The sequence below is a fragment of the Aethalodelphis obliquidens genome, unplaced genomic scaffold (genome assembly GCF_003676395.1).
Source record: "Aethalodelphis obliquidens isolate GAN/ISIS:26980383/991018 unplaced genomic scaffold, ASM367639v1 scaffold17, whole genome shotgun sequence".
NCBI lineage: Eukaryota > Metazoa > Chordata > Mammalia > Artiodactyla > Delphinidae > Aethalodelphis > Aethalodelphis obliquidens.
In genome coordinates this window covers 7433586-7449129 of record NW_020837961.1, presented here as the reverse complement: position 1 = coordinate 7449129, position 15544 = coordinate 7433586, and the positions used below count along the sequence as shown (strand labels likewise).

At 39.7% G+C, this 15544-nt stretch overlaps 1 protein-coding gene across 16 annotated transcripts in view; it reads right to left on the bottom strand.

The window, feature by feature from the left end:
* The window catches only part of HERC3 (HECT and RLD domain containing E3 ubiquitin protein ligase 3), a 136693-nt gene that overhangs the window by 58997 nt on the left and 62152 nt on the right, over nt 1-15544 (bottom strand). For 14 of the 16 annotated variants that reach the window (XR_003434959.1, XR_003434958.1, XM_027116892.1 and 11 more), the window contains 4 exons: nt 14783-14894; nt 14178-14367; nt 12676-12839; nt 12430-12543 (listed from right to left, as the gene is read on the bottom strand). Coding sequence is in view for 13 of the 16 variants with exons in the window: in XM_027116892.1 (XP_026972693.1) it covers nt 12430-12543; nt 12676-12839; nt 14178-14367; nt 14783-14894 (580 nt within the window). In the remaining 3 variants the exon portion in view is untranslated. Of the gene's footprint in view, nt 1-12429; nt 12544-12675; nt 12840-12971; nt 13204-14177; nt 14368-14782; nt 14895-15544 lie in introns of those variants that run through there. The other 2 variants (XR_003434960.1, XM_027116893.1) reach the window with 2 other exon arrangements.

The following is a 15544-nucleotide window of genomic DNA, read 5'->3' as shown; positions in this document are numbered from 1 at the left end:
TCTTCCCAGACCAGGGCTCGAACCCATGTCCCCTGCATTGGCAGGCGGACTCTCAACCACTGCGCCACCAGGGAAGCCCAAGTCTATGAATTTTTGTATTTGAAATATAATAATTTCACTGATTTTTATTTTGCAGATGCTGAGTATTTTAGAAATGGTATTAGTGCTGGCATTTCCATAGTAAGTGAACGAAATACTGAAACAGCAGTACTACGATTCTGCTTCCTGACTGCTCTCCCTAACCTAGAAGGATGTATATGAACTGGTAAGATATGTGATCCCCTCCTGAGAGGCTGTTTGTCCTGGGCCATCCATTCCCCAAAAGTGAGTCTCACAACCTATAACTGGCAAAGTACACACATGGATCACATTTCAAGTGTTGCTGCTTGAAATGGGGCTGCCCTGCAACCTTCGTTCATGTTTTTTAAGTATATGACAGAGAAGCAATGAATATGTACATGGTACAGAACTAGAGAAGTGGGGAATTGGGAATATCTTTTTCTTTTCTTTTCTTTCTTTTAATTCCAAGTCAACAGTTCCTAAATGTGGCTGTGACTGGGGACAAGAGGCATCACACAAACACCAAGGAGGAAACCCAGGAGCCCTGCCTTCGGGTCTGCCTGACACCACGTGTTCCTGTACCCTCCGTGGGCAATTCTGGCTCCCAGCATCGCTGAATGCCGAGGCACACACAGCTGCCTCATCTCACCACGCACAATACTGCTACCCGGAACCAGACGCTGCCCCGGACGACACAGACAGCCGACGTCAGGTTGACTCCAGTCTTTATTTTTGAAGCATTTTCTTTTTTTTTTTTCTAAATTAATTTTTATCGGAGTATGGTTGCTTTACAATGAAGCATTTTCGTTGTATCACTCACTTTCTCACTTGTGAGGCCCTCTACGGGGCCCACAAAGTCACTCATTCTGTGTGCTATTTGTTTTGCAAGTGTAGATGATGGCTGTGAATAAACGGAAATAAATAAGCCACTACCACCTCTTCCTTAAAATAAGCTGAGGGAGACCTTCAAGATGGCGGAGGAGTAAGACGCGGAGATCACCTTCCTCCCCACAAATACATCAGAAATACATCTACACGTGGAAAAGCTCCTACAGAAAACCTACTGAACGCTGGCAGAAGACCTCAGACCTCCCAAAAGGCAAGAAACTCCCCACGTACCTGGCCGTGTGGCTGACAGGGTCTTGGTGCTCTGGACAGGTGTCAGGCCTGTGCCTCTGAGGTGGGAGCGCTGAGTTCAGGATACTCGTCCATAAGAAACCTCCCAGCTCCACGTAATACCAAACGGCGAAAATCTCCCAGAGATCCCCATCTCAACACCAGCACCCAGCTTCACTCAACGACCAGCAAGCTACAATGCTGGACACCCTATGCCAAATAATCAGCAAGACAGGAACACAACCCCACCCATTAGCAGAGAGGCTGCCTAAAATCATAATAAGGTCACAGACACCCCAAAACACACCACCGAAGGCAGACCTGCCCACCAGAAAGCCAAGATACAGCCTCATCCACCAGAACACAGGCACTAGTCCCCTCCGCCAGGAAGCCTACACAACCCACTGAACCAACCTTAGCCACTGGGGGCAGACACCAAAAACAATAGGAACTACGAACCTGCAGCCTGTGAAAAGGAGACCCCAAACACAGTAAGTTTAGCAAAATGAGAAGACAGAGAAACACACAGCAGATGAAAGAGCAAGGTAAGAACCTACCAGACCAAACAAACGAAGAGGAAATAGGCAATCTACCTGAAAAGGAATTCAGAGTAATGATAGTAAAGATGATCCAAAGTCTTGGAAACAGAATGTACAAAATACAAGAAACGTTTAACAAGGACCTACAAGAACTAAGGAGCAAACAAACACTGATGAACAACACAATAAATGAAATTAAAAATTCCCTAGAAGGAATCAATAGCAGAATAACTGAGGCAGAAGAATGGATAAGTGACCTGGAAGATAAAATAGTGGAAGTAACTACCGCAGAGCAGAATAAAGAAAAAGAATGAAAAGAATTGAGGACAGTCTCAGAGACCACTGGTTCAACATTAAACGCACCAACATTTGAATTATAGGGGTTCCAGAAGAAGAAGAGAAAAACAAAGGGACTGAGAAAATATTTGAAGAGATTATAGTTGAAAACTTCCCTAATATGGCAAAGGAAATAGTCAATCAAGTCTAGGAAGCACAGAGAGTCCCATACAGGACAAATCCAAGGAGAAACACACCAAGACACATTAATCAAACTGTCAAAAATTAAATACAAAGAAAACATATTAAAAGCAGCAAGGGAAAAACAACAAATAACACACAAGGGAATCCCCATAAGATAAACAGCTGATCTTTAAGCAGAAACTCTGCAAGCCAGAAGGGAGTGGCAGGACATATTTAAAGTGATGAAAGGGAAAAACCTACAACGAAGATTACTCTACCCAGCAAGGATCTCATTCAGATTCAATGGAGAAATTAAAACCTTTACAGAAAAGCAAAAGCTAAGAGAATTCAGCACCACCAAACGAGCTTTACAATAAATGCTAAAGGAATTTCTCTAGGCAGGAAACACAACAGAAGGAAAAGACCTACAATAACAAACCAAAAACACTTAAGAAAATGGTTATAGGTACATACATATCGATAATTACCTTAAATGTAAATGGATTAAATGCTCCAACCAAAAGACACAGACTGGCTGAATGGATACAAAAGCAAGATCCACATACATGCTGTCTACAAGAGACCCACTTCAGACCTAGGGACACATACAGACTGAAAGTGAGGGAATGGAAAAAGATATTCCATGGATATGAAAATCAAAAGAAAGCTGGAGTAGCAATTGTCATATCAGACAAAACAGACTTTAAAATAAAGACTATTAGAAGAGACAAAGAAGGACACTACATAATGATCAAGGGATCGGTCCAAGAAGATATAACAAGTGTAAATATTTATGAACCCAACATAGAGCACCTCAAAACATAAGGCAAATGCTAACAGCCATAAAAAGGGGAATTGACAATAATACAATCATAGTAGGGGACTTTAACACCCCACTTTCCAAGGACAGATCATCCAAAATGAAAAGAAAAAAGGAAACACAAGCTTTACATGATACATTAAACAAGAGAGATTTAATTGATATTTATAGGACATTCCACCCAAACACAACAGAATACACCTTCCTCTCAAGTGTTCATGGAACATTTTCCAGGATAGATCATATCTTGGGTCACAAATGAAGCCTTAGAAAATTTAAGAAAATTGAAATCATATGAAGCATCTTTTCTGACCACAACGCTATGAGACTAGATACCAATTACAGGAAAAAATCTGTAAAAAAAAGAAACACATGGAGGCTAAACAATACACCACTTAATAACCAAGAGATCACTGAAGAAATCAAAAAGGAAATCAAAAAATATCTAGAAAAAAATAACAATGAAAACACAACAACCCAAAGCCTATGGGATATAGCAAAAAGCAGTTCTAAGAGGGAAGTTCATAGCAATACAATCCTACCTCAAGAAACAAGAAACATCTCAAATGAACAACCTAACCTTACATCTAAAGCAATTACAGAAAGAAGCACCAAAAAACTCCCCAAAGTTAGCAGAAGGAAAGAAATCATAAAGATCAGATCAGAAATACATGAAAAAGAAATGAAGGAAACAATAGCAACGATCAATAAAACTAAAAGCTGGTTCTTTGAGAAGATAAACAAAATTGATAAACCATTAGCCAGACTCAAGAAAAAAAGGGAGAAGACTCAAATCAATAGACTTAGAAATGAAAAAGGAGAAGTAACAACTGACACTGCAGAAATACAAAAGATCACGAGAGATTACTACAAGCAACTCTATGCCTATAAAATGGACAACCTGGAAGAAATGGACAAATGCTTAGAAAAGCACAACTTTCAGAGACTGAACCAGGAAGAAATAAAAAATATAAAAAGGCCGATCACAAGCACTGAAATTGAGACTGTGATTAAAATTCTTCCAACAAACAAAAGCCCAGGACCAGGTGGCTTCACAGGCGAATTCTATCAAATTTTAGAGAAGAGCTAACACCTATCCTTTGCAAACTCTTCCAAAACATAGCAGAGGGAGGAACACTCCCAAACTCATTCTACGAGGCCACCATCACCCTGATACCAAAACTAGACAAATATGTCACAAAGAAAGAAAACTACAGGCCAATATCACTCATGAACATAGATGCAAAAATCCTCAACAAAATACTAGCAAACAGAATCCAACAGCACATTGAAAGGATCATACACCATGATCAAGTGGGGTTTATCCCAGGAATGCAAGCCAGCTTCAGTATATGCAAGCCAATGTGATACACCATATTAACAAATTGAAGGAGAAAAACCATATCATCTCAATATATGCAGACAAAGCTTTTGACAAAATTCAACATCCATTTATGTTAAAAACCCTCTAGAAAACAGGCACAGAGGGAACTTACCTCAACATAATAAAGGCCATATGTGACTAACCCACAGCCAACATCGTTCTCAATGGTGAAAAACTGAAACCATTTCCTCTAAGATCAAGAAGAAGACAAGGTTGTCCACTCTCACCACTATTATTGAACATAGTTTTGGAAGTTTTAGCCACAGCTATCAGAGAAGAAAAAGAAAGAAAAGGAATCCAAATTGGAAAAGAAGAAGTAAAGCTGTCACTGTTTGCAGATGTCATGATACTATACATGGAGAAGACTAAAGATGCTACCAGAAAACTACTGAGGCTAATCAATGAATTTGGTAAAGTAGCATGATACAAAATTAATGCACAGAAATCTCTTGCATTCCTATATAATAATGATGAAAAATCTGAAAGCAAAATTAAGGAAACACTCCCATTTACCATTGCAACAAAAAGAATAAAATACCTAGGAATAAACCTACCTAAGGAGACAAAAGACCTGCATGCAGAATACTATAAGACACTAATGAAAGAAACTAAAGAGGACACAAACAGATGGGGAGATAGACCATGTTCTCAGATTAGAAGAATCAACATTGTGAGAATGGCTATAGTACCCAAAGCAATCTACAGATTCAATGCAATCCCTATCAAACTACCAATGGCATTTTTCACAGAACTAGAAGCAAAAATTTCACAATTTGTATGGAAACACAAAAGACCCTGAATATCCAAAGCAATCTTGAGAAAGAAAAATGGAGCTGGAGCAACCAGGCTCCCTGACTTCAAACTATACTACAAAGCTACAGTAATCAAGACAGTATGGTACTGGCACAAAAACAGAAATATAGATGAATGGAACAGGATATAAAGCCCACAGATGAACCCACACACATATGGTCATCTTATTTTTAATAAAGGAGGCAAGAATATATAATGGAGAAAAGACAGCCTCTTCAATAAGTGGTGCTGGGAAAACTGGACAGCTACATGGAAAAGAAGGAAATTAGAACACTCCCTAACGCCATACACAAAAATAAACTCAAAATGGATTAAAGACCTAAATGTAAGGCAGACACTATAAAACTCTTAGAGGAAAACACAGGCAGAACACTCCATGACATAAATCACAGCAAGATCCTTTTTGACCCACCTTCTAGAGAAATGGAAATTAAAACCAAAATAAACAAATGGGACCTAATGAAATTTAAAAGCTTTTGCACAGCAAAGCAAACCATAAACAAGATGAAAAGACAACCCTCAGAAAGGGAGAAAATATTTGCAAATGAAGTAACTGACAAAGGATTAATTTCCAAAATACAAATGCAGCTCATGCAGCTCAATGTCAAAAAAACAAACAACCCAATCCAAAAATGGGCACAAAACCTAAATAGACATTTCCTGAAAGAAGATATACAGATTGCCAACAAACACGTGAAAGGATGCTCAACATCACTAATCATTAGAGAAATGCAATTCAAAACTACAGTAAGGTATCACCTCACACCGGTCAGAATGGCCATCATCAAAAAATCTACAAACAATAAATGCTGGAGAGGGTGTGGAGAAAAGGGAACTCTCTTTCACTGTTGGTGGGAACATAAATTTATACAGCCACTATGCAGAACAGTTTGGAGGTTCCTTAAAATACTAAAAATAGAACTACCATAGGACCCAGCAATCCCATTACTGGGCATATACCCTGAGTAAACCATAATTCAAAAAGAGTCATGCACCACAGTGTTCACTGCAGCTCTATTTACAATAGCCAGGACATGGAAGCAACCTAAGTGTCCATCAACAGATGAATGGATAAAGAAGAAGTGGCACATATATACAATGGAATATTACTCAGCCATAAAAAGAAACGAAACTGAGTTATTTGTAGTGAGGTGAATGGACCTAGAGTCTGTCATACAGAGTGAAGTAAGTCATAAAGGGAAAAATAAATACCACATGCTAACACATATATATGGAATTTAAAATAAAATGGTTCTGAAGAACCTAGGGGCAGGACAGGAATAAAGATGCAGACGTAGAGAATGGACTTGAGGATACGGGAAGGGGGCAGGGTAAGCTGGGAAGAAGTGAGAGAGTGGCATGGACATATATACACTCCCAAATGTAAAATAGATAGCTAGTGGGAAGCAGCCGCATAGCACAGGAAGATCAGCTCGGTGCTTTGTGACCACCTAGAGGGGTGGGATAGGGAGGGTGGGAGGGAGACGCAAGAGCGAGGAGATATGGGGACATATGTATATGTACAGCTGATTCACTTTGTTATACAGCAGAAACTAACACACCATTGTAAAGCAATTATACTCCAGTAAAGATGTTAAAAAATAATAATAAAATAAAATAAGCAAAAAGCAGCCACTTTAGAATGTTGCTTTTATACACCATAGCCCTTTGCCCATACGTATTATGTCCCTTGTAATTCCTTTTGCACTACACTGAACACCCCACAGAGGCAGCCACCATGTCCTGTACGTGTCCGCATCCCCAGTGGTAGCCGGCACATGACATACATTAGGTGCCCAAGACTGCTTCCTGAAAAACACTTATTAGGGCTTATGATATGCCACGTACTAGGTACTCTGACAAGTAAGGCCTTTCCATGGGTTCTCCCATTTACTTCTCACAGTACTGTTATAATTCACATTTATAAATGAGGATGCTAGGCTTATAGAAATTAAGTAATTTGCCTAAGGTCACATAGGTAGTAGGCCAGAGTTGAGACTTGAACCCAGTTCTTTTTGACTAACGCATGTGCTCGGAACTGTATGCTATACTGCCTCGGCTACTGCCAAGGCAAAAAATTTAACACATAAAAACTCATATAGTGTGAGACAGACAGACACACACACACACACACAGGAACATCATTCATCCATAAAAAAGAAGGCAATCCTGCCATTTGCAACTACATGGGTGAAACTAAAGGGCGTTTTACACTAAGTGAAATAAGCCAGACAGAGAGAGACAAACACTGTATGGTATCATTTATATGTGGAATCTAAAAAAAACAAGAAAGGCAATCTCACAGAAATAATGGTGGTTTCCAGGGGCTAGGGAGGGAACAGGGAGGACATGGGGAGATATAGCTCAAAGGGTACAATCTTTTCAGTTATAAGTAAGCTCTAAGGAGCTAAAGCACAGCATGGTGACTACAGTTAATGACACAGTATTAAATACTGGGAACTCGATGAGAGCACATCTTAAGCATCTCAAAGCACCCAAAAAAGAAGTTAACTATGTGAGGTAATGGATGTGTTAATTAACTTGATCTTTGTAATCATTTCACACTGTATATCAAATCATCATATTGTACACTTTAAATATATACAACAATGTCGATTATCCCTCAGTAAAGCTGGGGGAAAATGCACTCATTGTTCATTACTATGATTTAAAAGTGGTTAAGCTCAGAAATAAACCCATGCATATATGGCCAATTAATTTATGTAAAGGAGGCAACATCACAAAATGGGGAAAGGACAGTCTCTTCAATAAATGGTGTTGAGAAAACTGGACAGGCACATACAGAAGGATAAAACTGGAAATTAACTCAAAATGGATTAAAGACCTGAATGTAAGACCTAAAACCATAAAACTCATAGAAGAAAACGTAGGTAGTAAGCAACTTGACATCAGTCTTGGCAATGATTTTTTGGATCCAACTTCAAAATCAAAGGGAACAAAAGCAAAAATAAACAAATGGAACCACATCAAACTAAAAAGCTTCTGCAGAGCAAAGGAAACCATCAACAAAATGAAAAGGCAGCCTACAGAATGGGAGAGGTATTTGCAAACAATATATCTGATAAGGGGTTAATGTCCAAAATATACAAAGAACTCATACAACTCAGTATCAAAACAAAAACAACAACAACAAAAAACACCAACCCAATTAAAAAATGGGCAGAGGACTTCAATAGACATTTTTCCAAAGAGGACATACAGATGGCCAACAGGCACATGAAAAGACGCTCAACATCACTAATCAGGGAAATGCAAGTCAAAACCACAGTGAGGTTTCACCTCACACCTGTCAGAATGTCTATTATCAAAAAGACAAAAAATAACAAGGGTGGGCAAGGATGTGGAGAAACGGGAAGTCTTGTGCACTGTTGGTGGGAATTTAAACTGGTGCAGCCAGTATGGAAAACTGTATGGAGGTTCCTCAAAAAATTGAAAATAGAACTACCATATGATCCAGCAGTTCCACTTCCGGGTATTTATCCAAGAATACAAAAACACTAATTCGAAAAGATTTATGTACCCCCATATCCGTAGCAGCCTTATTTACATTAGCCAAGATATGGAAACAACCGAAGCGTCCACAGATGGATGAAGGGATAAAGAAGATGGGGTATATACACACACAGTGGAATAGTACTCCTGTAACCGAGCAGGGCCCTATGGGGCCTTCCCAGGACGGACCCCTCCCCCATACCCTCTGCTGTAGCTCCTCTCTGAAGGACCTAGATAATAGTACCTGATGCGCAATTCCTGAGTTGTCTTGAAGATACTAAAACCACCACCAAATGGAAGAAACTACCTACCTGATGACCAGGAGCACACAGCCGCCAGACCTACTGGAGCCTGAGGACTGATAATGTGACACTGCCCTGTTACCTCACCATCAACCAACCAGAGACTTGTGCACAGGCAGATTACATACTCTGCGACTCCCCTCCCTCACCTGGCCTTTAAAGACGCTTTCCTGAAACCCACCAGGGAGTTCAGGTGTTCTGAACACTAGCTTCCCCGGACTCCTTGCTTGTTACCCTGCAGTGAATGCTGCCCTTTCCTTCCCACAACCTGGTGTCAGAAATTGGCTTTACTGAGCGCAGGCAAACGGACCCAAGTTTGGTTCGGTAACACTCAGACATTAAAAAAAACTGGAATCTTGCCATTTTCAACAACCTGGATGGACCTTGAAGGTACTATGCTAAGTGAAGTAAGTCAGACAAAGAAAGACAAATGCTGTATTATTTCACTTACACTTGGAATCTAAACAAACAAAGCAAAGCAAAGCAAAACAACAACAAGCTCATAGATAAAGAGACAGTTTAGTGGCTGCCAGAGGGGAGAGGGGATAGCGGGTGAGTAAAATGCGTGAGGAGGGTCAAAGGTACAATCTTCCATTATAAAATAAGTAAGTCACAGTGATATAACGCACAGCGTAGTGACTACAGACGGTAAAACTGTGTTGCATATTTTAGTTGCTAAAGCTGCTAAGACAGTAAATCTTAAAAGTTCTCATCACAAGAAAAACAAAATTTGTTAACTGTGTGGTGACAGACAGTGACTAGACTTCCTGTGATGATCATTTCACAGTGTATGTAAGTATCGAGTCATTATGTTATACACCTGAAACTAATATGTTACATGTCAATTATACCTTGAAAAAAATGTAGTCAAAAAAACATGAATCAATATATGAAATAGCTTTAGCATTTTATGTTAAAATCCAAGATACGAAGAAATATAAACTTTAATTTCTAATAGCATTGTATAACAGAAAAAATTCCACAGAAATCACAAAAGGTCACACAGTAATTTCACCTAATTTTCTATCTTTCTATAATAACTAATTTTTGAAGAGGAGATGAGCAGCTGGTATTTAAGACTTATATTTGCTTATCAAATGTTAAGAGAAAGGAACTATAAAAGTTGCTCACTTACGTATCTCCATTCAGAGACCACAGTTATGGTAACCTATATTTTAACACCAGCAACTTCTTTTTCAGGGTCAAAAAGAATTAGGGCTCATTATAATTATTTTACTCAGCAGCAAGAAAGGGTAGATTAGAAGTCAGAAAAATTGGCTTTTAAGCTAATTGAATTGGTGGAAAAATTGTTTAGCTTCTCTGGGCCTCCAATTTCTCACCTAGAAACAAAGCAGTTGGCTAAATAATTCATAAGGCTTACTTCAGCTCTTAACATTTTATGATTCAAAGAGTATTCACAAACTGATAAAACAGAGAGGCTTATCTTTTTACAATTTCTAAATCAGCAGGTGAAAACACAGTTCACTGCTAGCCTCCGTGTGAAATTTCCATGTAAACCCCGTTTTGAAGACTCATCCACTTTTTTGAAAAGGATTTTGGTTTTTTAAAGTAATCAGAAGTCTTACTAAAAACACAATGTTGTGTCTGGCATTGATCATCTGTTATTTAACAAAGAAACAACTCTTCCTTAGTTAAATGAACCAATTTAAATGCCTTGCTTTTGGAAACCGCTACTGACCTCCAAAAGCCCTACAGCGTACAGGGAAATACGGCCTAAATGTCAGTGATGAATCTGCTAAACTGGCAAGGACTCACCTTAAATGTGTCTGCTATGCATGGCTTCACTAAATATAATAACCAAATAATCACTCTGTCTTCTGACATCACTCAAACTCATACATAATCCACAGATGGGGGATCCTAAAAAGCCTTGCATATATCCCAAGCCAGTCTACAATCAAACTGAGAAGTGGTGGCAGGCAGGAACCCGCAGTTCTAACGTATAGTGAGAACCAGGTCAGGGATACGTGACATTTTCACACACGTAATCCCAAGTCAGAGGTAGCCTGTAGGGTTCAGGCAGCTGACATATGATGACTAAAGTAGGCTAGCTGTTAGATGAAGACAATTAGTAAACGATCCTTTCCTCAGTGTCAAAGTCAAGCTGCAGTGGGGACTCTGGCACGTCTCAGCCTCATCCAAAGAGCCCCCACTGAACTCCAGCCAACTGAAACCATCTGGAAAGACAGGTCACGTTGCCAGAGCTTCCGAGTTTCAAGAAAAGCCAGAAATACATTTTATGTGCCTTGACTCTTTAAAATTGTGGTAAAAGACATATAAAGTTTACCATCTTTAACATCTTCAAGTGTACAGTTCATTAGTGTTAACTACATTCGCATAATTGTGCAATCCACCTCCAGAACTTTTTCATCATGCAGAACAAAGTCCTAGAGATTCTCACACTAAGTGAAGGAAGCCAGACAGAGAAAGACAAAGATCATACGATATCACTTATATGTGGAATCTAAAACAATGATACAAATGAACTTATTTATAAAACAGAAATAGACTCACAGACGTAGAAAACAAACTCATGGTTACCAAAGGGGAAAAGGTGGGGGGAGGGATAAGTTAGGAGTTGGGGATTAACATGTACACACCACTATATACAAAACAGATAAACAACAAGGACCTACTGTACAGCACAGGGAACTCTACTCAATATTCTGTAATACCCTATAAGGGAAAACAATCTGAAAAGGAACATATATAGATACAGATAGATATATGAATCACTGCGCTGTACACCTGAAGCTAACACGGTATCGTAAATCAACTATACGTCAATTAAAAAAATAAATAAGTAAAACAAAGTCGATACCCATTAAACAACAACTCTCCATTTTCTCCTTCCCCAGACCCTGGCAACCACCATTCTACTTTCTATGAGTTTGACTACTTTAGATACCTTGATTTTTTTTAATGTTGGCAACTAATTAAAATTTATACCGTTCTGGGCGACTACCCATTTGTGACTGCTTACGATTACTCAAAGCACTTCAGTGTTTCAAAAATGCAAAAGCCAGCTGATCAAACACAGGTATAGGGCTTCCCTGGTGGCGCAGTGGTTGAGAGTCCGCCTGCTGATGCAGGGGACACAGGTTCGTGCCCCGGTCTGGGAAGATCCCACATGCCGCGGAGCGGCTAGACCCGTGAGCCATGGCCGCTGAGCCTGCGTGTCCGGAGCCTGTGCTCCGCAACGGGAGAGGCCACAACAGTGAGAGGCCCGCATACTGCAAAAAAAAAAAAAACAAAAAACAAACAAACAAACAAAAAAACACAGGTATAGCACTAACATCCAAGTCCAGGACAAATTTTAGAGTTCAGACGTGCTTTTCTTACCCTTACGTGTACTCTGAGAAAAGACGAAAGCTTTGAGATATGCTTTACGTGAATTCTTACCATGCCTGCTTGATGTAAGAACCACATGAGGTAGTCTTCCTGAATGTCCACAAGACTGGAAACCTCAGGAATATAAAATGTATCATATTCCACATGCTTCACTTTAAGATTTACCTGATGAAGAACAAAACAAGGGCAACTAAGACCCAGGCGACTGGTAAGCGGCTTCCCACAGAACATCTCGGTAGATCATTTGATCCTACTATCTCTGCATCCCTCTCCCCTCTGGTTCTTCTCTATGCTCACCTTGTATAACTTCTCCAGGAGCTTGAGCGCTGCTGTAACATAACTGTTAAACAGTACGGGAATTAAGAATGTCTTTCTTCCTCTCAGTAGATAAACGACTGCACCTTTATAGAGGTTTACCAGCTTCGTGAAATATTTCGGGCATACCTGAGACCACCAGTTATCTTTAGAAAGAAAGGAAAGACATATTTCAACATGGGATCTTCATCAAGTGTTGATGTCTTCTGCCTGCTGGCTAAAAACTGCTCCAGCTAGAAGGTAAGCATTAGTCGAAAATACAGTTTCCCAAAACTAACTTTAAAAAGAATCCATTAAAGCACTTCTGGAGAGAGTGGCAGCTGTACGGGAATCCTGGAGCTTTGTTATAAAGCTCTATTGGATTTTTTTCCTCAAGGATTCATCCGGAACGCTAATCTAAAAGGTCAGCTCCAAGGGCACATGTGGACAAGATGCTCAGGCACATATTTCGGGCAGGAGCATTCACATATCCTCGTCCTTTTAGCCCTCTTCTCAGCCACCACCTAAGTCCTGTAAAAAAGAAAACCCCAAACTTTTAAAAGTCAGGTAATATTCCTTCAAAGATCGCTATCTCTACCTCACAGTCTATCAGAACACCTGAGACAATACGCCCCTAAGGGCTTTTGAGCTTAAAAAAATTAAGGACTAACATCTTACTGGTGCTTTCATGATTATCTGTAGAATGGTTCCACCTTCTACAAAAGGTGGAAGCAATATGGAAAAGCCAGTATTCCATCCTGAGCCACACAGGTCTCTTTGCTCGTGGGGAGACCACACTCGAGTAACATCCTACTCCATATGGAACTCAGAAGTTACTGAGCTGCAGTGAATATACCTAAAAAAAAGGTACCAGGAAAATATAAAATAAAAGGAAAAAGCCAGGTGCCAGACGTTCTGCATTTGATTAATAAAAACATCGCAGGCTCTACTCCCATGAGAGATACTCTCCAATTCACTGAGGAACGGAAGGTTCTTATCTCAGCAAAGTGTCCGTAGCCTGCAAAAATCAGTGTGGACTCAACTGTCCTAAAAAAGAAAAACAAAACAAACATTTGGTAAGTCTCCACTGGGTCATTTTCTTCCTCTCCTTTTCTGGAGACCTGTGTATCACACCACAACTGTTCATTTCACTCCCACCCCCTAAATTAGGTATAAGAGAAAAAACAACAGATGGACACTAATTCTGAGGCACTATTAACCACTAGCAAGTGTAGGAGGAGAAAAAAATAAAGTCTAATAATCTAACTTTGTGAATATGTAAAAATCAAGATTAGTTTGGTGTAAATCATTTCAAATAACCGAAATAATGGTTCGATTTGTTCAAACTGCAAATTAGAAATTAACAGCAAAGAAAGAAAAGTTTTAAGTGTTAAGGATATTAAATGGCAACAAATAGATTCTTCAATGTCAATCCACCAGGAGCAAACGGTCACATGAATAAAATAAAAAGCACAAAACCTCTGGTATTCAGTGTAGCAAATCACCTAAGACTTTGCTGGGGTTTGTATCCAGCCGCAGAATGGCCATAGCCAGGGGAATAGTCAACGTTATGTAATACTTAGAATCCTGGAGCAGGGGAAACTCCGGTAGTATTAAGTAGATTCTCATTGCTTCAACATCTGGTGGTGAACTTGACAACTGAGGAATCAGGCAACTTTCAAAGCTATTTAAGATCTGCATGAGAGAAAAGAGTATTGAGAAATTCAAACACACCTGAGATCTAGTTACCTGATCTCTAAATTCATAAACTATTTGAGAGACTCTCAACTCTCATTCATTCAGTATGTACTCAAGACCCTCTATGAGCCAGGCACTTGTCTGGGCACTCAGGATACATCAGTGAAAAGAAAAGCCACAGATCTGTGCCCATGCAGACCTTACACTCTGGGGGAGCATTTCCTTAGAAAAACTTAAGCCAGAGAGAAAGTTCAAGGCAGGTCAAATTCCCAAAGTGAATATTTTACAGAGTTATGATTTATACAAGATTTCTGCCTTTTCATCCTACTTTTTCTTTTTCTCTTGAAAGTCAACTTACCTCAATGCAAAAATGCATTTTTAAGCATGCACTTTGTAAAATTAAAAACCATACCTGTTCTAGAATCATGGAGTGCTGAGAGTTCATTAACTTCTCAAACAACACTCTAGTTGAGTTCAGGTCAATCCCAGGGATTTTGGGACTTGTTTTAAAATGCTCATCAATTCTAAACAAACAAAAACAAAAAATATGTATAGCACAGGGAACTCTACTTAATGCACTGTGGTGACCTAAATGGGAAGGAAATCCAAAACGGAGGGGATATATGTATATATAAAGCTGATTCATCTTGCTGTACAGTAGAAACTAACACAACACCGTAAAGCAACTATACTCCAATAAAAACTATTTTAAAAAAATATGTAATAGGGGCTTCCCTGGTGGCGCAGTGGTTGAGAGTCCGCCTGCCGATGCAGGGGACACGGGTTCGTGCCCCGGTCCGGGAAGATCCCACATGCCGCGGAGCAGCTGGGCCCGTGAGCCATGGCCGCTGAGCCTGCGCGTCCGGAGCCTGTGCTCCGCAACGGGAGAGGCCATAACAGTGAGAGGCCCGCGTACGGAGAAAAAAAAAAAAAAGTAATAAAAGAAAAACAAAACAAACACTCTGATAGGTAGGAATTACAAAGCTGTCAACAAAATATGTACTCTACATACTGATCAGATGGTCAGATCTAAATTTGACCTGGCAGACCAGATGCACAAAAACATTAACTCTGGGGAAACCTGACAGAATAAATCTCTCTAGAATCGCTTCTTTCAAGATGATCTTAAAATTTTAAAGTCTTGGGTTTCCTTGGTGGCGCAGTGGTTAAGAAT